The sequence below is a fragment of the Poecile atricapillus genome, chromosome 15, assembly GCF_030490865.1.
Source record: "Poecile atricapillus isolate bPoeAtr1 chromosome 15, bPoeAtr1.hap1, whole genome shotgun sequence".
NCBI lineage: Eukaryota > Metazoa > Chordata > Aves > Passeriformes > Paridae > Poecile > Poecile atricapillus.
The window spans coordinates 2,261,473-2,285,000 of NC_081263.1; the positions used below are offsets into that span (position 1 = coordinate 2,261,473).

Genomic DNA, 23,528 nt, shown 5'->3' on the forward strand with positions numbered 1-23,528 from the left:
TGAATCCTGCCATGGTATCACCGAGCACAGTGACAGGGTAGCCTGGTTAATCGATTATTTATTGTCATTAATTATTGATTATCAGCAGTTCCTGCTGGCAGGCACTTCCCTGCGTGCTGCACAACGAGCTCTGTGCCTTCCTGCTGCTAGATGGGGTTTTTTTAATAAGTTTAATGTTCAGTCTCATGAATTTTCATGTTTTGGCACTGATTAACATCTGCATAGTAATTCTGTGAGCATTTCACTAATGCAGTTTTCTACCTGATGTATTTCAAAATCCCTGGAGTGAATAAAGATGTTTTAACCAAGGCTCCTGCCCTCACTTCACATGCTCCAATTTATGCCAAATTTTATGGATGTTTCCTGAATTCTGTGACCCAACACACAACAGCTGAAAGAGCTGGACACTGCCTGAGTCTGAGAAACAGATTGGGAACAGAAATAGGTACAGGACGAGATGGAACAGCAGGGAAAAGTACCTGAGAAATCTTCATTGCAGCAGAATTCATTCACTCAAAATTAATTAGCACCATGACACATAAGTGGGGAAGGAATTTCTGAGCAGTTTTATGCTGTGGATCCAGAATTTGCAGCAGAGGAGAACAAGTTATGAGGCAAAATTAATCAAATCTCTGCATTCTGAAAGAAAGAAATTCGGGATAAACTCCTGGGTTTTTTTCTGTCTTTCTCCAAAATTAAATGATCCAAGGCAGCACTTTGCAAAAGGAGAATAAGGGATTTCTCAGTCTGCAGTAACAAGAGAAAATATCAATTTTAATAAAGAATTAGAGTCTCTTGTTTCACTCATTTTCTGTTGTATCTCCTCATGGCTAGAACTCATCAAAGTTCACAGTTCCCACTGCAAAAATCAGGAGGAAATGTCAAAAATGTGCCTCACCCCACAACAAAATTAGACATTGGAATGCCCAAAAGCTTTTCATGGAGATCCTGTGGTCGGAATATTGGATTCTGGTAACCTCTGAGCCCTGGAAGAAGTCAGCACGCTTCAAGGGGATGTTATCATCTCCAAATTCCTCTGCAAAAACAAAACAAATGTGGAAAAACTTCATAGAAAAATATTGATGTGTTATAGATTTCCAGAAAATCACTTCAGGGTGATCAAATGAGAAACTTTCTTAGGTTTTTTTCTTTTTTTAGTTTTTTTTTTAAATCAGGAAATGCTTGACTAGTCCCAGGAAATAACTTTTATGGTAAATATTTCTTCCTGAAAATAAGCAGCTTTTTATCCTTTAATTTGGGAAGTCCCAGAGATGTTTGGCAGATTTCAGCTGTGATGAAACAATATCCTGAAATTCTTTAAATGCCAATATTTTTTTGCTATTATTTCTTAGGAAGAGCCAAGGGTCTCGTGCTGCAGATAAATGATATGAATGAAACTTCCTTTCCAGATGTCAGGATGGCATCTTGGGGAAAACCAAGTTAAAATTTATGATTTGTAGGTTAAAAGCAACGAGCTCATTGTAGGGCAGCACAGTGAGAGGCTTGATGAGATTAAAATATAACAATAATCCATTTAAATTATTAACAACAGGCTGGTGCTTCAAAGTGGCCCTTGGCTCTTATCTTCCCGAGAAATACAGCAATAATATTGGCATTAAAAGGAAAAGAATTTCAGTGACAGCTTATTAAAGAGGTTTTTGACAGTTTGGAAGGTGGATAAAGATAAATACAGTGCTGCATTTCCTTGTGGTGAGGGCTGATGGTCACCAGACCCCAGGGAAAGGAAAATATTCCTGTCAAATCAACCAGGGCCCACATTTACATATTAACAAGTGGGGAAGAAATTTCTTGTTTTTCTGGAGACAGCACCGAGTGGAAAACCTGAACAAAGAGATGTTGTGGCACATTCTTGGAATGAATTGCCCACATGGGAATTAAAAGAGCATTTTCTCTTTGAACCGTGGCGTGTGGAAGGGATTTCTGCTGTTCAAAGGGAAGATGTAAGTGGCCTCTAATATCCTAATTCATCAAAGAATAAGCACAGGCTTAAATCCACCTTGACTTAGGCAAGCTCTCAGGAATGTGTTTCCCTGCAGGAATGTGCCAGTGACTGATGAAAGCAGCAGTGAGTGTTTACAGGTCCTGCCAGGGATTACAGGGAACGTCTAAACTTGCTGAAAAGCCATCTAAAGTGGCTCTGTCATTTCTTCCCTGCTCCAAATGGCTTTGAAACCCAACCAAGCCTCTCTGGGTTTGTTTGTTATTGTTATTTTTTAATCCTGGGTTTGGAACTCGATGCTTCCAGCCTTGGTGCTGAATAAAAGTGTTTTTATTGGTGATTCTGCAGCCTGGGCTTTGCCATATGCAGCTGCTGTGTGTGGAGTTCCTGGGATGGTTTGGAGGGAGGGATCCTAAAGCTCATCCTTGGGCAGGGACATCTTCCACTGTCCCAGCTGCTCCAGCCTGGCCTTGGGCACTTCCAGGGATCCAGGGAAAGCCTCAGCTGCTCTGGGAATTCCTGTGCCAGGGCCTCACCTCCCTCACAGGGAACAACTCCTTCCCAAAATCCCACCTAACCCTCCTCTCTGCCAGTTTGAAGCCATTCCCTGTGTCCTGGCCCTCCGTCCCTTGTCCCAGCTCTCTCTCCACCTTTCCTGCAGCTCCTTCAGGCTCTGCAAGGCCACACTGAGCTCACCCCAAAGCATCTCCTCTCCAGGTGAGCACTCCCAGCTCTCCCAGCCTTGCCTTACAGGAGAGATGCTCCATCCCTCTGAACAACCTGGTGGCCTCGAGGTCATATTCCAGGCTGATCTCAGAATATTCCTCTAATTTCTGCTGTGTTTTGGTGCAGGGGGGTGGAAGGTTCTGCTGTTTCTGGCTGAAGCTGTTTTATTTTATGCATTCCGTAAAAAAGCTCCGTGAGAAGGAGAGGGAAGTGTAAAATCCCAAAGTGAGGACTGCAGACTCCTCTATCCTCAGTGAATCAGCCCTTCAGCTGGAGAGCCCTCCCAAATCCACTCCATCAATTAATATTTCTCAAAGCATAATCACCTCTCCAAGCAAGAGCTGCGAGCACCACGCTGCCCAAAATGAAGGAGCCACTCATCCAAAACACACAGGGGCCACTTTTACCAGAGCTGGATTTAGCCTCGATAATCCTCTCCAACCTAAATGATTCTTTGATTCTATGATCTAAATAAATATGGGCATCTCTTCCCCACAGCGCTGGGGGCTGCTCTCCCTGCTGAGCTCCACGGCGCTTCCCTGCTCTGCCAGTTTTGCTGTCCCATTTGTAATTTCCACGGCAGGATAATTCCCAAAGTCAAAGTCAGGAGTCTGGCTGAACCTCCTTGGGCTTGTGGCTCTACTCTTGTGTATTTGTGGCTCAATTAGAAGCTGTCACACAGAGAGGAGCAGTCCCCTTGCCCAGGACTGATGCAGGAAGTCCAAAAGATCCTACTTCTAATTCTAGTTAATTCTAATTCTAATTCTAATTCTAATTCTAATTCCAATTCTAATTCTAATTCTAATTCTAATTCTAATTCTAATTCTAATTCTAATTCTAATTCTAATTCTAATTCTAATTCTAATTCTAATTCATTTGCTCTTTTACAACATTTAGGTATGTGAGGTACAGTAGGACAGGTGAACAACCCACGTGCTTTTGGAACAAGCAGCATCAGCTAGGAACCTTCACCGTCCCTTTAGCAGCCATCTCTCTTTCTTGCATCTTCCTCTCTTCCCAGTCCCAAAAAGTGGGTCCAAGGAAAAGTGCTGGCAGAGATAGGAGGAAAAGTCCAGAGGACCAGTATTGCCAGTTTCCAAATCCTGTATTTATAGCGTGGCAGTGGCAGGTAGCCCTGGGGAGCCACCAGAGCCCCTCTCTCCTGCACCTCTGCAGAGTTTGCGCATCCTTGCAAAAGGAGAACTCGGAGCCACACAAGGCAACCCCGGGGCGCGGTGCCAGGCAAGGTCTGTCCTTCCTGCAACCACAAAAACCTGTAAAAACACAGCTCGGGCTCCTGTAAAACACAGCTCGGGCTCCTGTAAAACACAGCTCGGGCTCCTGGAAAAACACAGCTCGGGCTCCTGTAAAACACAGCTCGGGCTCCTGTAAAAACACAGCTCGGGCTCCTGTGACATTTCCCCGGCGTGAGGCACGGGGCAGCAGCTCGGGTTACCCGTCCCCGCTCCTTCGGAGGAGATTCCGGACAATCCTGCCTGAATTTCAGGCACCCGAAAGACTTTGTGGGGAATGCGCTTTGCTGGGGAAGCAGCAGGGCTGGGAGGGAGGCGGTCCCGCTCGGTGGGGCCGCTCTGGGCCGAGCAGCCGGAGCGCAGGGTGCGGGCTCGGGATGAGGATGCGGGGATGGAGCGGGGAGTGCGGGGATGCGGCACCTCCGTCCCCGGCCCGGGAGGTGCGGGGAGGAGCGGAGCGCTCCGAGGGCGGCGCGGATCGTTCAGAGGGGCTGTGCGGGGCTGTGACACCTCCGTCCCCGGCCCGGGAGGTGCGGGGAGGAGCGGAGCGCTCCGGGGGCGGTGCGGGCTCTGCAGAGCGCTCCGGGCTCGCTCCGAGGGCGGCGCGGATCGTTCAGAGGGGCTGTGCGGGGCTGTGCGGGGCGGTGCGGGTTGTTCCATGGGGCGATAATAAGAGATGCGGGTCGCTCCAGGAAGGGTTCGGATCACTCAGGAGCGCTCCCGGAGTGCCGCAGGGCGCTCCAGAGGGCGGTGCGGGGCAGGGCGCATCCCTCCGGGGTCGCTCCGGGGCGGTGCGGGTTGTTCGGAGAGGCGGTGCGGTGGGAGGTGCGATCCTTTACCGGGGAGGTGCTGTCCTTACCGGGGCGGTGCTGTCGGTCCCGGGGCGGTGCTGTCCCTGCCGGGGCGGTGCTGTCCTTACCGGGGCGGTGCTGTCGGTCCCGGGGCGGTGCTGTCGGTCCCGGGGAGGTGCTGTCCCTGCCGGGGCGGTGCTGTCCTTACCGGGGCGGTGCTGTCGGTCCCGGGGCGGTGCTGTCCTTACCGGGGCGGTGCTGTCGGTCCCGGGGCGGTGCTGTCCCTGCCGGGGCGGTGCTGTCCTTACCGGGGCGGTGCTGTCGGTCCCGGGGCGCGGCTCCGGCGCTGCTCGGCCATGCGGGCGGGCTGAGCGGCGCCGCCGCCGCCGGTCCCGGGCAAGGATGGCCTCCAATTTCAACGACATCGTGAAGCAGGGCTATGTGCGCATCCGGAGCCGGCGGCTGGGGGTGAGTGCCCGCGGCCTCCTGCCCTTTTTGCTATTTATTTATTTTTTTTTTTCCCACTGCCACTCCTTTGTCCTCTTTTTGCAAACTGAGCCCGGTGGGTTTTTCCGCAGGAAACAAGAAGATGGGGAGAGAGGAACGAAGGCGCCAGAATAGATATAATATATAGAGGGGTGTGTGTGTGTGTATCTATTTATTTTCTCCTCTCTCGCCGGGGATGCTGCGCTGCCTCCTCCTCCCGTCGCTGCCCTTGGCTGCGAGCGCTGCTCCGGGCAGGGGCTCCGGGGGGCTCCGGGCAGGGCCGGGCTGAGCGCTCGGAGCGCTCCGCAGCCGCTCCGGTGCCGGGCTCCTGCTGCCGCCCCGGCTCTCGGATCCTCCGTGGGACAGGTGAAGCTCTGCCGTGCCCTCGGGGCTTTTCAGAGTCGCTTGAGTTGCGCGAAATGAGAATTCGCGCAGCCCCTTTAGCTGCTGGTTTAATATTAAAGTTATTTTCGGGTGGTTTTGCTGCCGTGGCGTGTTCCCGGTTCCGGCTGTGGGTGCTGGATGTGCCGGGAGTGGCAGGGCAGTTCCCCGCAGGACCTGGGCTGGAATGAGCTCTGAAATTCCAGGGCTGTTCCTCCAGTCCAGGAGCTCCCCTGAGCAGCCAGGGATGGGACTGGAGAGCTCCGTGTTCCTGAGCGAGCCTGGCTCAGCGGGGATGCACCTGGAGTGAGGCTTTGTGTATAGAAAACCTTTTAATTGGTGTATCTGCCTCTCGGGACTGGAAAGGAACTGATTTCTTGTGTTTATTAAGAACTGTTGGGTTGGCAATTCAGAATTTGCTCATTTTGGGGGTGTCTGTGGTCCTCTGAAAGCTTTTGCTGCCTCGCTGCAATGACAGTTCCCTTCTCTTGCCGGACCCATGGGCAGTGACTTCTCCACACTTTTGGGAAGCTGCTCCTCCCTGGCTGCTTTGGAAACAGGAAAACATTGAAAACTCTTCCATCAGGCTGGATTTCTCATCCCTGCACTCACAGGCACAATTCATTCTGTAAAACCAGGAGATTCTGTGACATTTTGAGGGGATGTCATTCGGAGAGCACTTGTAGTAAATTTTGGCACAATTGGCGTGTGGTGATTCAGTCTCATTACTGAACAGATATCAGTGTTCAGTTTGCTCCTGCATAAAGGATGAGTAAGATTAAACTGTGATATATTTTTCCATACTGTAACAGTGAAGCTCAATGAACATGTGAATAAGGTTTATCTAACTCCACAATCGTAAATGCTGTCACTGCCTGTGCCTTCCCTTTATTAAGGCTTTCCAGACCACTCTGAGGGTGCTGCTGGTGAGGAAATGTTGGGTGTCCTCTTGGGAGATGTGCATGTGACAGCTGAATGCAAAAACAGAGAAATGGAGAGTGACACCGAGTCCATGGAAATGGAACAAATGGGAAATGTCTCCTTTGAAAAGACAGTTTGGGTTTTTGTTCCAATTCCGAAGGTTTGGATCCTTCTCAGTGGCTGGGAAGTGCAGTTGTGCTCTTGTGAAGGAGTCCAGGCTGAGTCCCAGAGAGGTGCCAAGGCTGAGGATGAGCCCTGAGCTGCCCCCAGCTCTGATTTTTGTGTCCTGGAGCATTCCTGAGCTGTGGAGGGACCCTGGCAGGTGCTGGGGTCTGGCTGCCGCTGCTTTGGATCTGGTGCTGCAGAGGTGACCTGTCAAACCCTGCTCCACTTGTCCATACCCAGCCTGGCCAAGCTTTTCTCTCCTGGTGGCTTCCAGCCTGGGAGGTGTCGGCCCCCGACTCGAGAGCAGATGTGGCTGCAGATTCTTCCTGTAGCATTTTCTGTAAGCTGCTTACAGCCCTGACTTGCAGCAGGCAAGGAGAAAGAATTACCCAAGAAATGGGGAATTATGATCAGCCTGAGGAAAGGCAGGGCTGGAGCATGTCCTGGTGCTCCTGGCTGCAGGTGGGATGTGACCCCTGGAGCTGGAGCTGGCTGAGCTCCTGCTTTGAGCCAGAGCCTGAATTCCATCTCACCCAGTGGCTGCTTGGCTCCTCCAGAGGGTGAAGGATTTATACCAACAGGTTCTTTTTGTGCTGGGGAGGGCTGTGGGACACCCAGGAGCTGGAAAGGGGAAAAAATACTTCAGAGTATAAAACAGTAACTTGCAGACAACTTTCCCATGCTGTGAAAACACAGGAAGGGATGAGCCTGCTCCAGCCCCGTGTGGGATTGCTGCTGGATTGAGAGGGATCTGAGCACTCCCTGTGTGGCAGGATGTGAGTGGGAGTCGCTGAAATCCATTCCCATATTCTGGTGGCACAGCTGTAATCAGAGCATTGTCTCTCCAGGCTGAATGCAGCTCCTGCCTTCCACTCTGTAATGCCCTGGTAATTCCATCTCCAAGGGAACTGGGAGCCACAAATTACCTCAAGAAATGACTTTCCTGAGTAACTGGGGTGCAGGTGCCACACTGGGAATGAAAGGGGTGCAGAGAAGCAGCTCTCTCAAATCCAAACCTCCTTTAAAAGGAACGTGATGGCTCTGGAGGGCCCTACTTTGTGATTCCAAAATTGAATTTAGGCTAATTAGTTTTGCACCTGAACTCTTTCTGTGCGCCTGAAACGCGTGAGTTTAATTGAATATTATTTAATAGAATGGTTTCCATAGCAACATTTGTATCACATGTGTCTTCTGCAGAGCCAAATATATTCAGGAGAAAGCTCACTCTTCCCGACTTTCCATCCTTATAGGGAGGAAAATAATTCCCTCAGCCAATGGTGTCGGTGTGGTGTGTCATTAGCAGCGACACACAGGAGGCTGTGTGCTGGAAAACTGCTGACAGGGCAGAAGCACAACCTCCCAGAGCTCTTTAAACCAGCAAAAAAACAGCTTTGCTTTGGGAGGAGGGATTGTGTGCCAGACCACCAGGACCTGTGTTCCTGCTTTTTGCAGCCACCTCTCTGATTAAGGGATTTATATCTATGTATGAAGCAGGGCTGCTGCTTTATGGCCTCTCTGTGTCCAAAAAGTCATTTTTGTGCTCATGGTTTTCAAATTGTGCCTCGTTCTGTGGCACAGGTGTGACCTTTCTGAGGGGGAGAGCATCACAGAGATGTTTCCCTGATGGAAAAGCCTGTTCTTGTCATTCTGGGGTGGGTGGATGTGAACACACCTGAGCTTTCTTTTTAGGTTGGGCTGGCTCGATTAAAAACACCAATTAAAATCAAAACAGGAGCAAATCTTTGCAGAGGGAGGGGTTTGTAGCAGTGGTGAGCACAAAGAGCTGTACAGGGGAAAAGGTTTTGTGGAGGGTGGGGGCTCCCAGTGGTGTCTGCTGGTTCCAGACTCACACTTGGGTTGCTCTCCCTGTTGAGGCTGAACTTCCCCTTCAGTCCTGAACCCTGGTGGGAGATGAGACTGCTGGGGCTACAACAGTGGAATTGTTCCCTCTTTAGTGTGACCCTCCTTGAGGACAGAAATGGGATCTGTGTGGGTCAGGTTTCTGTGCTTGACAGGCCCAAAGCATCTTCATCACATCAGGGGGAAGGAATGTGGTGTCAGGGGTGTCCTCCAGTGCTGGATTTGGGCACTCCTGGCAGGGATTTGTAGTAATTCAGTCTTCAGCTTGTGCCAGGAGGGAGCTGAGCCTGCCACAGCTTTGCAGCCAGCTGTTTGCTCCTAGGAAATGCTGGAGGGGTGTCAGCAGCACTCAAATATTCCTGGATTGATTAAGAAACTCAGTGAAAAAAAATAGTTCTTAGTTTTCTGGATTGCCTGCTTTACTTTGATTAGTGATTTACTGGCAATGTGAACTTTCACCTAAAATGAGGAGGATGTGGAGCCTTCCTGTATTTATTTGAGTGTTGGGTGAGGAGCTCCCTGGTGCCCAGTGCAAGACTGAGCTGGGAAAATCCATCAGCTTTGCCCCAGGGAAGGAAACAGAGCATCAGTGCTGGCTGCACATCCTCGTTTCAGGTGGGAAAACTTCTGGCTCGTGCTTAAAAAGCTGGAGAAAGTCCTGCATAAAGCTCAGGACTTGTCCACTTCAGCAGAAACCTTTGATTGTGGAAGGCTGTGGGGAGATTCAGGCTCTCAGGGTTTGCTGTGCTTGATTTTAAATGAAGCCCAGTCCTGTGGCAGCTCCATTGAGGAGCTGGGTGCTGCACGTTGCCAGTGCCATGTACTTTGACAAGTTCTGCACAGCTCTGCTTCTGTGAAACCCTGTGGGAGGAGAGGTAGAGTGGGGGAGAGACAATCTGCAGGACTGGAACCATATGGTGGGAGAGATTTGGTGCTTGAATACATGTGCCAGCAAGTTAATATGGGGATTTCAGAGCCTGAGCTGTGAAAACTGGAAAGAAGAATGATGTAAGGCTGGGGGAACGGGGAAGGAGAAGGCAAAAGTTGCCTTTATCTCCATTTGAAACAGCTTTATTAATAAAACTCCGTTCACCTGTGCAGCTCCTTTCCTTGGAAGTTGGAGACAGGGAAAAACTGCACAGATTCCTCAGGCACCAACTCCAACCTGCAGGATATTGAGCCCTCTGGAAATCCAGAGTCCTAGCGAGCTGCTAGATAAGGTGTTGGAATATATTCACAGATATTAAGATTTCCTATTGCTTGGAGCTCGTCAGTGGCAGCAGGGGTGGGATCCAGAACATTCCTTGGGAAGCTGGAGCGTTGTCCTTGAGCTGATGAAGGGAGGGACCCCGATAAATGCCAGGCAAGCCTGGAGCAGCCCCAGCTGGGCACTGGGGCAGGGCCCCTGTGGGTTTTGTGGGGCACAGAGCTCATGGGATGAGAGCCCAGTGTCCTTGTGGGGCCAGCTCTGGGGCTGGGGCTGCAGCAGGGTTTGTCCCTTGGCTGCTGTCACCTTGTGTCACCCCTGTGTTGGGGGATCAGGGTGCTCAGCCTGCCTCTGGGGGAGGCAAGAGGAACTTTTGCAGCTCCCATGGTGAAATTTTGTTCCTTTTAATGTTTGACTCGTGGGAACAGCATGGAGGGATGAGGGCCTGAATTTGTTCCCAAAGAACCCCACCAAAATCCAAAAAGGAAAACCTCAGAACTATTCCTGCTTTCCCCCTGAGAGATTGTGCAGATCATGATTTGGAGTATGAAGCTCTTGTTTTGATGCTGGCCCATTTTAGGAGGAGGAGTGGCATTTTCTGTGCCTTCCAGCCTGTTTTCAGTTAAATTACCTTCTGTGCTCTTTGGAAGATGGGCTTAGTTTGGTGAAGTAAAACAATCAATTCCAAATGTTTTCGTGGACTGAATTGACTCCTAAGCAAGTTCCTCTTCCCCATTTGCTATCTTATTCCAAAAATGTTTTATTGTAATGAGTTTAAAGCAAATCTGACCTTTTCTCCTTTAACCCAAGCACCTCCCTGACCTGCTGGTTGTGGATCCTGCCTCTCTTTTCCCTACTTGCTCTTCCTTTGGTAGAAAAATCTGTGATTTCCAGAGGTGACAGCGCCAGCCTCACAAGGGAGTGTCAGGGATGGTTGTGCAGGCAGTGAAAGAGAAAGGAAACCTAATTCTAAACAGGTGAAATTTTCTCTTTGGTGACTCTGCTGCCTTTTCATCATCAGTTCCTTTCCCAGTGGGGAGGAAACTCTCCCGCTGCGGTGCATGGGCATTGCCCTGGAGTGAGATCAGGGATAAATAACATTTTGCAGTGGCTGTGGAAACACTTGAAAGAAAGTAACAGATGCAAGGGCTGCTCCTGAGTCTGACATCTTCATTTGAGACTGACATCTTAATTTGGTGCTTGTGTAGCTTCAGGAATGCCGTGGAAGATGATGGACTGTTCCATTGTCTTTTTGTCTGACTCCATCAAGTGCTGCCAAAAATACCAGGGAGAGTTCAAGCTGTTGAAATTAATATTGGTGGGTTTTTTTTTTTTTGGTTTTTATTTTTTGTTTTACTGCTAATAATGTCACTTGTTTAAATTCAGAATATCAGTCAGGTAAAATGAGTGGCATTTCCCCTCAGCAATGTCAATGTAGGAGGTTAAATTGTCCCTTTACTTGCCAAGTGATGTTTGTCTGGGGAACCATCGATGGATTCTCTGTTTGGCAAAGGAGAATTTCCTGTGAATGTCTTCAGGAAGGTGAGGGGGGGGTGTTTGCTGATGTTCTGAATTAACTCATCCCATTAAATGGCAGACTCCTGGCACGGTGCTCCTGGTAAAATACAAGTGGCTATTCCCTGTTAAATGGAGGAGTGTAAAGCTTTTATAGACATTTTTAACGCAGCTTTCTCCAGTTTGGATCTTCCTAAACGTGAATGAACTCCTGAACTCTGTCTTTAATTCCACAGCTGGGATGTGAGAAATTCCTACGAGCTGGGTTTGTCCATTTGAACTAATGTGGGGAGGAAGCTGGAAAAGGGCAGGAGGGCTGCAGGAGCCAGTGGGAAAGGGAATTCTGCCTGGGAAGTATTGGCTCTGGAATCCTTGTTTTACTCAGTGATTCTTTAAGACAATATTGGTCCATTCCTGTAACTCAGATGGAAAAAAAACCAAACAAATAAAAAGGAGCTTTGTGTCCTGAGGAGCCCAGAGCTGGGAACAGCACTCCAGATGTGCCTCATGGGGCTGGCCAGAGGGACAGGATCCCTCCAGATGTGCTGGCCAGAGGGACAGAATCACTCCAGATGTGCTGGTCAGAGGGACAGAATCACTCCAGATGTGCCTCATGGGGCTGGCCAGAGGGACAGGATCACTCCAGATGTGCTGGTCAGAGGGGCAGGATCACTCCAGATGTGTCTCCCAGGCTGGGGAGAGGGGCAGGATCACTCCAGATGTGCTGGTCAGAGGGGCAGGATCACTCCAGATGTGTCTCCCAGGCTGGCCAGAGGGACAGGATCACTCCAGATGTGTCTCCCAGGCTGGCCAGAGGGGCAGGATCACTCCAGATGTGTCTCCCAGGCTGGCCAGAGGGGCAGGATCACTCCAGATGTGTCTCCCAGGCTGGCCAGAGGGGCAGGATCACTCCAGATGTGTCTCCCAGGCTGGCCAGAGGGGCAGGATCACTCCAGATGTGCTGGCCAGAGGGGCAGGATCACTCCAGATGTGTCTCCCAGGCTGGCCAGAGGGGCAGGATGACTCCAGATGTGTCTCCCAGGCTGGGGAGAGGGGCAGGATCACTCCAGATGTGTCTCCCAGGCTGGCCAGAGGGGCAGGATCACTCCAGATGTGTCTCCCAGGCTGGGGAGAGGGGCAGGATGACTCCAGATGTGTCTCCCAGGCTGGTCAGAGGGGCAGGATCACTCCAGATGTGTCTCCCAGGCTGGCCAGAGGGGCAGGATGACTCTCCCTCCTGCCCAAGCCCCGTTCTGGGGAAGCCCAGCCTGCAGGGACCCACTGGCAGCACGATTTGCTCTTCCATGCAGATTCACTCTGGTTTTAAAGCTGCTCCCCAGCAGCCCGGGCAGTGATGCCAGGAGTGAAGGGGAATGTGGAAGGAATGGGATAAATTTACCTGGTGCTGAGACAGTGCCATGGACTCACCTGCACTCCTGGAGCTGTCTGCAGGGGTGGCACGAGCTGGATTCATTACAGAAAAACCTCTGCTGCTTCCTGGAGCTCGCAGGTGAGTGGCAGAGGGTGGCAGCAGGCCAGGAATGGGAAGTTATTGCCGTTATCCCAGCTGGTAGTGGGATGCTTGCAGGGCATTTGTCACCTTGGCTGTCCAAGCAGCTCCTAACAGGCATCATCATTACCTGAGCTCTGCAGGGTTCTTTATCCTGCTCCCAGGCACAGCTGAGCTGCTCAGGGATGGAGGAGCTGCAGCCCTTTTCCCGTGCTGGAAAAATTCCTTTAGTGACAGAAAGGCTTCATTCGTGTGCAGCTTCTGCCCTTTTTTCTTTTGGCTCTCCTTAGGTTTAATCTTAAAATTCCGAGTCCAGCTGTGACATAAAGAGGTGCAGCTCTGAAATGATTGTGTGCTGGGGGGGGGGTGAAAACCTGAGTGTGTGGGTGAGTCTGTGCTGGCTGGGCAGAGCACCCTGCTGCCCTGGCTCCTCCAGGAGTGTCCCCCAGAGCTCCTCTCACCCAGAGCAGCCTCCTGTGGCCTAATTAGTGAGCTCTGGGAGCTCCTAATGAGCTGCAGTGATGCCTGTCCATGGAACTGGGGTCAGATACTCCGGGACAAAGGAATCATTCCAGACCCTGGTTCATCACAGACTGGTCTGCAGCTCCCTGATCCCAGTGTGCAGATTCCCAGGATTGTGCCATGGCCTGGCCCAGCAGGGCAGCACATCCAGCTGCAAATCCAGCTGCTGTCAGCATGAGCACACAGCCCAGCTCTAGCCTCCAGTGAAGCCTTTACTATTTTTCCTCCCCAGTTACAGTCCCAGGCTGCTTCTCTCCTATCCAGTTTCATGCCCAGAATTAACTGTGCCCGTGTACAAAGCTTAGCAGATGTTCAAGGAGCCAAATCTGATACTTAGCTCCAGCCTGGCTGGTTTTTTTCAGCTGTCACTGGCAAGGGAGGGTTTCTGCTGTAAATGCTTCTTGGCTCTTCCTTTGGAATGGCTCTCTATCCCCTGATGGCCTTCAGCAGCCCTGAACTGTAACCTGCTCTGTGTATGGTTTATAAAAAACCCCAGCAAACCTGGACTTTGTGGGCTGTAGGTCCATAAAATAAGAGGGAGGATATTTAAGATAAGAAATACTCTTTTTAATGACATCCAGCTCATCAGTTCTGCAGGGAGAGCAGACTGAGACTCGAGTCCTGCATCAGTGTCCTTCAGGTCAGAAGCACCTCCTGGTGTGCCCTGAGGAGGAGAGGAATGACTCCTTTACACAACACTTGGGACGTTCCTGGGGATAAGCAAGGTCTAAACCCCAACCCTGTCTCCTTAAAGGCATTTCTGCATTGTGGGCTGTCACTGTCCAACTGCAGGTGCCACCCTCCTGGGTGTCCCTGTCCCTCCAGGTGGCTCCCCTGCCCCGCCTGAAGCACCAAAGCCTTGCAGAGCTCTCCAGAGGCTGTGTGCCAGAGGGGTTTCACTGGAAAATCCTTCCCCACCTGGCCAGGATCCGTAATTCAGGAGCCTCTGCACTCCAGAATTGCAGCTGCTGGGTGCAGTTTGAGGGGGACACTGCTGCTGGGGTGCTTTGGTGACAACACGGGCACTGAGCACTCTTGGGAGCTCCCAGGTGTCCCTTGAAGGCAGCTTCACGATGCAGTGAATCTTCCCTGTGCAATCAATCCTGTGTGGTCCTGAAGGACCAAAAAAACCCCAAATAAATGAAGATGTGGGACAAGGCTGCCTTCTGATTGCTGTGTCAGGTGGGAATGCGGCTGTGGGCTCAAATCAGCTCTCAGCTCTTTGTAACTAAGGTTGGAGAAATGGCTTTGAGCTTGAACCTTTAACAAAAATCCCACTTCTGGCTGATGGAATTCCAGCTGGGGAGGGGAGAGTTTCTGAAGAGAAAAGCCTTAAAATGCCTGATGTTTCAGAGCAGTAGAAATCTGTTGTGACTTGCATTAACAAGAGTTAAAAGTGCACAGATTCCTAAAGATCTGCCAGGCGTTTCTTCGTGCACTGGCCTTGCAGCAAGTCCTGGCCAGTGCCAGAGCTGGGTTTTGTAACTTGGTGAAAAAACCTTTGCAATCCTGAGTGGTATTGTGCATTCTGAATGCAATCAGCAACGAGTTACAGCCTCATTCCCTATTAGCAGCTGTGGATGACTCTCATGTAAAATGTTGTTGGTGGAGATGCAGCCTGAATGAGGGGAAGGAGGGAGGTTTATCCTTCCCCAAATGTGTTCTTCAGGGAGGGAAGGAAAAATCGAGATTATTTTCTTTAGTGCCCAGGAGAAGGAAAGAGCTGGATGCAAACCAGCCTTGATTGATGCCGTCATTAGGAGCTGGTCCCAGGGAATGTGGCTCGCTCCTAACACATGGAATGGGTGTTCTGGGACAGGGAAATTGTCTTGTGCCAAGAGCAGGGCTGGCTTTACAGACAGCACGTGGGCAACTCTGCTGCTGCCTTTACACAGCCACTGATCCACTCTGCAGGGATCATTTAACTCCTGCTGAACACAATTCCAGCTGGAGACCGGCAGAGCCTGGGGATTTTTCCAGGGATCCATCTCTTTGTAATTGTCCCGTGCTTATATTGTGGCTTTCCAGGGTGAAATTGGGCTGGGCAAGCTGGCAGCGTGGGGGGACGTGGGCATGGGCAGGAAAAGGAGAGGCAAGCTGTAATTTTGTGGGGGAAATAATTCCAATTAAATAGTTTGTGAGCTGTTAGGAAGATCGTGGGATGTTCTCTAGGGTCACCCAGTCCAGTCCAGATGAGGGACAGAGCAGGGGTGTTGGTACCCAGAGCTCTTTACTGGAGAGAAGCTCTGCAGTTTTCCAAGGGAGCAGATTCCAGCTGGGATCTGGGGAGGGCAGGGAGAAAAGGAGCTGCAATCTGTCTCTCTTGGCACGGCTTCATTCCTCTGGAAGCAGAGCAGAATTCTAGATCCCGACCCCTCACAAATTCCCTTTGAACTGGAAATGATTTCAGGGCTCATTTCCCACCTTTGGACTCCGAAGTGACAAATTAAAGCATTTTTTTTTCTTAAGTAGAAGAGTGAAGATCCAAACCCTGGCTGGTTTCCTGTGTGAACAGCTCCCTGCTGGAAGGACCTTGGAGCTGGAATTCCAGCCCACTGGAGATTCCCTACCAAAGCCCACCAAAGCTCTCAAATGATTTTCCATCTGCAGCCTTCAGGGTGTGAGCTTCCTACCAGCCTTGGGTAAAGGGGCAGTGTCCTTTTCCTACAAAAGAAAAACAAAAAAGGCAAATTTCGAAGAGACTGAGGAATTTCTCCAGCATTGTGCTGTGCCTCTACTGTTTTATCTGTTTCTAGAGGTTACCAGAGTCACAAAAAGCAAATTCCTGGCGATTTCCCAGGGTTTCTGGAAGGCATCCCAAGCTGCATGAGAGAACTTGCAGCTCCTGCTTTGGCAAAAAACAAAAAAAAAAAAAAAAAGCAAAGTTTGTGTTTATTTGACAGCAAGTTCAGTGTCCCTGTAAATGCAGCTCATTGGAATTCTTTGTTTTAGGGCAAAGTGCAGAAAAACACAACAGGGGAATAAAGCAGGGCAGCTTCCCCTAAAGGTTCACTTGTTCTCAGAGGAGAAATTTGCCAGCTGAGACTTTGTGCTGCTGTTTGTGACCTCTGGGCCCCTCTGAAACAACAAACAAGGGTGGGATGGTTTGTTTTAGTAGTAAAACATCTCTCCTTTCCTAGAGTGTGGTGGAAGCCACATATCTGAGTTTTTAGAACAGCCATTTTAACCCCCCTTCCTCAAGATCTGAAAAAATAACCTCCCTATGTTTATTTAGATTGGCTCCTGAACAAAAATAATGAGGGTCGGGGCTAACTAATGCAGATTTTAACTCCTAAAATCAAATCTTTTGTTTCTTATTGTGTGGAATATTCTATTCCATGCTCACTGGGTGTAATAATCTGTGTTTCATAGATAAGGAAGAGCATTTTAGGCACTTGGAAATGCAGGTCTTGGTGATTTTGAGCTCAGCTGAGGAGGTGAGGAGTGCCAGGTCTCCCTCCCACCCTCATTTCCAGGATGCTCCAGGGTTTGGGTCATCAGCAACCCCTGGTTTCAGTTTCCCTCTCTGCCTGAGAATATTCTCAAAGCTGAGAAAACCAGAATCATTTTTTCCACTTTACTCAGGCAGATCCATGCCTGGAAGTGTTTGGAGGGCAGGTTGGACAGGGCTGGAGCAGCCTGGGACAGGAGAGCTGTCCCTGCCATGGCTTGGAAGCTCCAGCTCCAGCTGAGATTTGCTGCAGCCCCGAGGATGGATGGGCATTCCTGGGAATTCCTGCCTGCTTGGGAAGCTCCCAGGGGCAGGAATGCAGATCCTCACTTTGCATCATTCCTCTGAAGTCACTTCATGGTGGCAATGGTTTATGGCAGATGATCTCTGCAGGCAAAAATAGAAGAGACTTGGCGTGACCTTGGCCATGCAACACCTCTCTGGGGTTTGGGGGATCCACTTCACACACAGCCATGACATTTCCTTGGAATTTGGTGTTGTTGCCTGCTCCACGGGCTCTGAGAAGCTGAAATTTTCAGGAGAGGCCATAAGGAGATGTTAATTTTTGATCCTTGAATGAAATCCCGAGCTGGACTTCCTCAGATCTCCCAGGGAAAACTTGGTGAGTTTTAGGTGTTTGGCAAATTCCAGCTCCGTGCCAGCACATCAGATCCCAAAATTTGCTGTTTGCATTCTCTGATCCCTGTCAGCCCCAGTGCTGGCAGTGCAGGGAATCACAGCACCACATCCAGCTAATTCCCAGTGCTGGAGCAGCAGGGAAAACGTGGATTTGGGGCTGGGTGAGCTCAGTATTCCTGATGGAGCAGGCACCTGGGAGCATTTGGAGCTGTAAAAGCAGCAGGTGATGCAGTCAGTGCCTGAGACAGTGACAGGTCTCAGCACATCCCAGCCCTGGTGGCACCAAACACCTCGTTCCTCTCTCTGTGCTGGAGCTCAAAGCAAGAGCTGGGGTTTAATTCTCTGTCCTGAGCACAAAGGTGCTGCCAAATTATTCCTGGAATGGTTTGATGGGAGGGGAGCTTTAAAAGCTGCCTTTTTTTCTTGCTTTCCTGCTGGAGGTTGAGGGTTTCCTGTAGTTTTTGCTCCCTGGAGGTGGTGCTGGGTGGGATTTATGAACTTTGAGGGCCCAGAGGTGGGGCAGTGCTGACAGTGCCCATTCCTGATTCCTCCTCCATCCCATTTTTGAAGGTTTTAAGCAGATTTCAAGTGAGGGTGTGTGTGTACATCCTTCTGAGTCTGGTTATGATACAACAGCAAATGATTACTAAAGGATTCTCCTCTTCTCTGGGCTTCTGAAGTTAAAACAACAGGGCTTTGAAAAGCAAAAGGGCTGAATGCTCAAACTTTTGACCTCTTTTGGGTGGGGTTTTGGAGATTTATTTTTTTTTTTTTTTCTTGTCAAGTGTGAGGAGAAAGCAAACCAAACTCTCAGAGGGCAAACTGTACAAAGTCTCTCCCAGCAGGAGTAGGTGCATATTTAAATTGTGGCTTTGGTGTGAGCTGTCATTGTGGTCAGTGATTTCTGAACAGCTCAATTCAAACCCTTGCATTAAACAGAACAGGCTGAGCAGCCAAAAAGCTGGAAAATGGGGGAAAAAATCCTGGGAAAATGGGAAAAAAAAGAAATAAATCCAGTTTCAGCTGGTGCCTGGCAGCCTGGCCATGACCTAAAATCTCCTGCAGCCACTTGGGCCAGGAGTGTGAGGGTCCTTGTGTGAGGTGGGAAAGCTGAGGGGAAGACAATAAAGCTGGGAGAAACAGCTAAAAAGTGGTGAAAAAACCACAGCTGGTCAGTTAATAACCTTTTTGGGGGTCCAGCAGGGGAGTTACAGCTACTTTCCATGGACATGAACACTTTTTTGGCCCATCAGGGGAGAGGATGAACTGTTTTTCTGGTGGGAGCTGCCTCAGAGGACAGTGAGATGTTGAGAACACTGAATTTTTGTGTGAAGGACTCACTGACAGCCTGTCTGATGAGTTTTTTATTGTTGTTGTTGTTTTGCTTTCGAAATCACACTAATTTTGGTGGCAGTTTTGATTTCTTTGGAAGCTGCCAGGTGTCACTTTGGCATGGCTGATGGAGTGTGGGCTGTGAGGAGCTGGCAAGGCTGGTGGTTCCTGCTTCTCCAAGGCAGGGTGAGCTCAGAGTGGGGCTCTGAACCCAGGGAGGGATGGGAAGACTGCAAGGAATGGTGGCAGCAGCTGGACAGTTGGAAATTGTGGTGCTTTCAAACCCACTCTGCACAGATTCTGCCCGAAATAATTTGATTTAAATGCAGTCAGACCCTGGGAGCGAAGTGACAGCGTGGTTCTGGGTTCTACAGTTAAATAATCTGCTTTTTGCATTATCACTAACTCAGTTCCTTTGTGTTTCCCTTGTTCACAGAGTACACAGAGAGCCTCAAATAAACCTCACACACAGCAGTTTCTGGCTGGGTTGGGTTTCTGTTCCCTCTAAACTTGTGAGAGTGCACAGCTGATTTAGGATTTAACTCCTCTGTGAGAATTGGTGACATTCAGGTCAGTGGAGGTGCCAAGCTGGTTCTTTTGTGTCTCCAGATTTACCAGAGATGCTGGTTGGTGTTCAAAAAAGCTTCAAGCAAAGGGCCCAAGAGGCTGGAGAAGTTCTCAGATGAACGAGCTGCTTACTTCAGATGCTACCACAAGGTAGGGTTTCTCAAACTTTGATTACTCCTTGTAATACCAAGAGTAAAATCTAAAGTTTTGTGTATTAGCTGTCCTGAAAATTGAAATTTTTTTAAAAATCTTAAGGTCCTAAACCTCTGTGTGTGCTTTCATTCAGTGGAGGCAAAGTGAATGGTCTTTGCAGCAAATATCTTGCTAAGCAAGTGGAAAATGACTTTATTGTTAAAGCATTTGGCCTTTCCTCTCCTCAGCCCTTTAAAATCACATCTGAAATATTTTGCAGTGGCTTCTGCTCTTCATATTTACAGGAGCAGCCATCCCAGGGATCCTGGGGATTCCAAAAGCACTTGGAGATTCCCATTTTCCTGGGGTTCTGCCTCTGTGGGAGGACAGGAGCCAGCTGCAGCCATGAAGGACATTTTTACAGCACCGTGGTGTGAAAAGCTCTGCTAAATTCACTGCTGTGAAAAGAATGAAGAATTTCCCTCCAGCCACTGCTCCAGAATGAGGCACAATCCATATTCACCTGAGAACCTCCATGTGTCCTCCTGGGCATGGAGGTGGAAATAAGAAACCTTTTAATTTATTAGAATTGTAGACAAAAAGTGAAGATTTGGAATTCTGGGCATCAATTCCCAGGAGCTTGAGGCTGCTGTGCACTCACTGTGGCAGACATTCAGGAGCAGATCCTGAGGGAATCCTGCCTCTGAATCCTGTCTGCATGCCACGGAATCTGGAATTGATTGCTCATAAAACCCGTGGCTATTTCTAATAAGTCAGGCCCAGAAATAATTCAAATTTCTATTAGGCAACTTTCAGAAGTAATGAGGTTTTTTTTTTTTTCCTTTTTTGTGTGGGCTGCACAGTGCCTGTAAGAACTTCCAGCTCCGTGTGAAACACTGCATTTATTTCATTATAACTCTGTCAATTATTGATGCAAATCTGTGTTTTTTCCGTTGTGTTGATGCAATAGATGAGCAGCACCTTGGGTAATGGATGTGAAATCCAAGAGGAATCTGAATCAGGCTGGAATTTCTTCTCTTCTTTCGGGAATTTCCATAGGTTAGCACCTGTTTGCAGGTGTTTAACCCAGCAGCAGCCCGGATCTGCAGAGTGAAGCACCGTGGAAAGCCTCACTGGCTCAGAGGGATTTTCAATTTTAAGCCAAGCTTAGTCTCTACTTAACAGCTACTTCATTTCAAACTATTGCTTCTCCTATAAATTGAATTTCTGTGTTTCTCTAGTAGCTGATTTGACAGGAGTGAATGATGATCAGAGTCTAAAATCAGTCACTAACAGACAAATTTTGTGTGGTTTTTATCAGAACTTTGCCAATCATAAGGGCAGGACCTCAAGGATCCCCCCAGTCCTACCCCAGGGACCCCAGGTTGCTCCAAGCCCTGTCCAGCCAGGCCTTGGACACTTCCAGGGATGGCTCTGCCTGATGAAAATTGGGAAAATTTGGATTTTCTGGGGTTCATTTGGATTTGGAGAATATTCTCAGGCAGAGAGGGAACAAACCAGGGATGTTGAGTGAGGCTTTTCTCTGGTTTGGAGTCATCAGCTCTCCAAACTGACAGGTCTCCTTTGTTTTTAACAAACCTCACTGAGAGGCAGCTAATGAATATTAAATGGAATTTCTGGGCAAAATGGGCTCATTTGTAAAGAGCACAGGTGGATAAAAATGTGTTGTTTTTTTTTTTAAATAAGCCTTGTAAAGGTGTGAAATTTAAATGTGGTGAATGATGGAGCTTCTGAGAGTATTAAATATGAGCTGCTGCAAAAAGAGAACTTGTCCCTGCTGCTCTGCATTAGGCTCTGAATGATTCTTACGAAAATCAAAGTGAATTATAAATAAATGATAACAAAATTATTAAAAAAAAAATAAATATTAAAAACACCCAACAAAGAATATGGCAGTGGCTTCAACACTCACTGCTTTCCACCTGCTTTTTAGTTATAAAGATTTTGGTGACATGATTTATGAGAATGTTGGGGTTTTGGTGCTCAGGGCCCCGTGCAGAGCTCTGGGGTGGTCCCAGCTCTGAGGCTCTGCTGTCACAGAAGAAATTCATCCTGCAAAAAGAAAAACCCCAAACCAAAACCCAGGCAGTGCCACGAGGCTGTGCTGATAAACCCAAGGTTCAGCCAGGCAGACGAGAGCAAAAGCTCCCCTGCACATCCCCAGGGTTTCAGGAAAACACTGGATGCAGTTTTTATTGGAATATTAAGGATTCTGCTGGCACGTCACAAAGCCAAAGGAAATAAGAATTTTTTTCCTTTAAAATAAATTCCTACCTGGGCTCTGGAGTGATTCTGAAATGCTGCTGAAAGCAGCATCATATCTAAAAATCCTGAGGAGCCCCCACTCAGCCCATCAGTCTCAGGAGAGGTTTAATCCATCATAAAACTGTAAAGGGTAGAGAAGGAAAATGATGAATGGAGCTCATTTCTCACCAGCACCTGCCTCCTTCACTCAAGGGTTTCCTTCTGAGGCTTTGCTTTTGTTTCCTGGGATGGATTAAAGTGTGAGAGTCCTTTGGTTTGTGTTCTTCTGCTTGTGTGGCACCAGTCCCTGGGGCTGAGAGTGCAGCTCCTTCCTTTCCCCATGGGAATTTTGGCACTTCTGTTATTCTTTATTTATATATTTATATATATCTATATATATCTATATATTCTGTTATTTTGGAGGGTCCCATTCGTTTCCATTCGGATGTGGCCTTGTCTGCAGCTCTGCCTGAGTTTGGACATCCTCACCACTGGAAGCAGAAATAAGCATTTTTTATTGGTTTTGGTCGAATATTAACCTTTAAATCCTTTCTAATCTAATCTTGCTCTGTTTTTTAAAAGTGGAAAGGTCACAGTGCCCTAAAATAAAGGTTGTGTGAGAACAGTCATCTGTGGCTATGGAGGGAACGGGGAATTTGCATACACAAAGCAAATTGCCCACTTAATTCTTTGGTGCCACAAGGGAGGGAAAATAATTATGATCCAGGCTACAAAATCTGCACAGAGTTGCTTTTCAGGTGACTGTCTGATTTTCACTTGTTAAACACAAATAAGCAACCACAAATTGCCACATTCTGGAACAAAATGATACTGGAGGAAGGGAGAAATTCTTATTTCTCTTGGCTTTGTGATGTGCCAGAAGAATCCTTAAAATTCCAGTAAAAACAGAACTAATGGTGTCCTGCTGACAGGAATACACCGAGCCCTCGAGGGGTTCTGAGTTTTAATCCGATTGTATTAATCTTGCCTTGAAACAGCAGAAGTAATTTAAACAGTCTTTTCTGTCTGGTTATGGAATAATCCATTTGGAAAATTGGATTGTGGAACTTGTAATTGTTTTCCAGGCAAAATTGTATCGGTAGCAAATTAAATATTTCAAGTCTGACCACTCTGCTAAGAAGGAGCTGTTGAACGTTTATTTTAATGATTGCTGTCACTTAGCTGGGAGTGAGGCTTCAGGTTCTGGGCTTTAAAGAGAATTAAAGGAACTTTTCAGGGGATTTTGGTGTCTCCACTAAAATTCCACCCAGTGGGGCTTGTGGGATGTTTGTGAGGAGGAGAGAAAAGAGGGGAAGAGAAAAGAGAAGAAAAGAGAAGAAGAAAAAAGAAAAGAGAAGAGGAGAAACGAAGAGAGAGAAGAGAAGAGAAGAGAAGAGAAGAGAAGAGAAGAGAAGAGAAGAGAAGAGAAGAGAAGAGAAGAGAAGAGAAGAGAAGAGAAGAGAAGAGAAGAGAAGAGAAGAGAAGAGAAGAGAAGAGAAGAGAAGAGAAGAGAAGAGAAGAGAAGAGAAGAGAAGAGAAGAGAAGAGAAGAGAAGAGAAGAGAAGAGAAGAGAAGAGAAGAGAAGAGAAGAGAAGAGATTGAACTGGATGGGCTTTTAGGTCCCTCCAACCCAAACCCTTCCATGATTTTATATAAAATTTAATCTGTTATTTATATTTAGCAGGTTAGAGATGTGCAGGCAGATCTTACAAGCAGGAGTGAGCAATATCATTTTCTATTAAATGTTCCCCTGGGGTTTCCTGGGAAATGTTTTATCTATTCTCATCATGGGGGTGATTTTCAGGAAGCCAAGACAGAGCCATGAATCCTTAATTAAGATTAAAA

At 48.4% G+C, this 23,528-nt stretch overlaps 1 protein-coding gene across 4 annotated transcripts in view; it reads left to right on the plus strand.

Moving 5' to 3' along the window:
- Positions 1–4,971: 4,971 nt before the first annotated feature.
- DOK5 (docking protein 5) overlaps positions 4,972–23,528 on the plus strand; it is a 26,314-nt gene continuing 7,757 nt past the window's right edge. The window contains exons 1-2 of one of the 4 annotated variants that reach the window (XM_058850721.1): positions 4,973–5,198; positions 19,329–19,436. In XM_058850721.1, coding sequence (XP_058706704.1) covers positions 5,133–5,198; positions 19,329–19,436 — 174 coding nt within the window. In that variant the 5' untranslated portion in view covers positions 4,973–5,132. Of the gene's footprint in view, positions 5,199–19,328; positions 19,437–23,174 lie in introns of those variants that run through there. The other 3 variants (XM_058850720.1, XM_058850722.1, XM_058850724.1) reach the window with 3 other exon arrangements.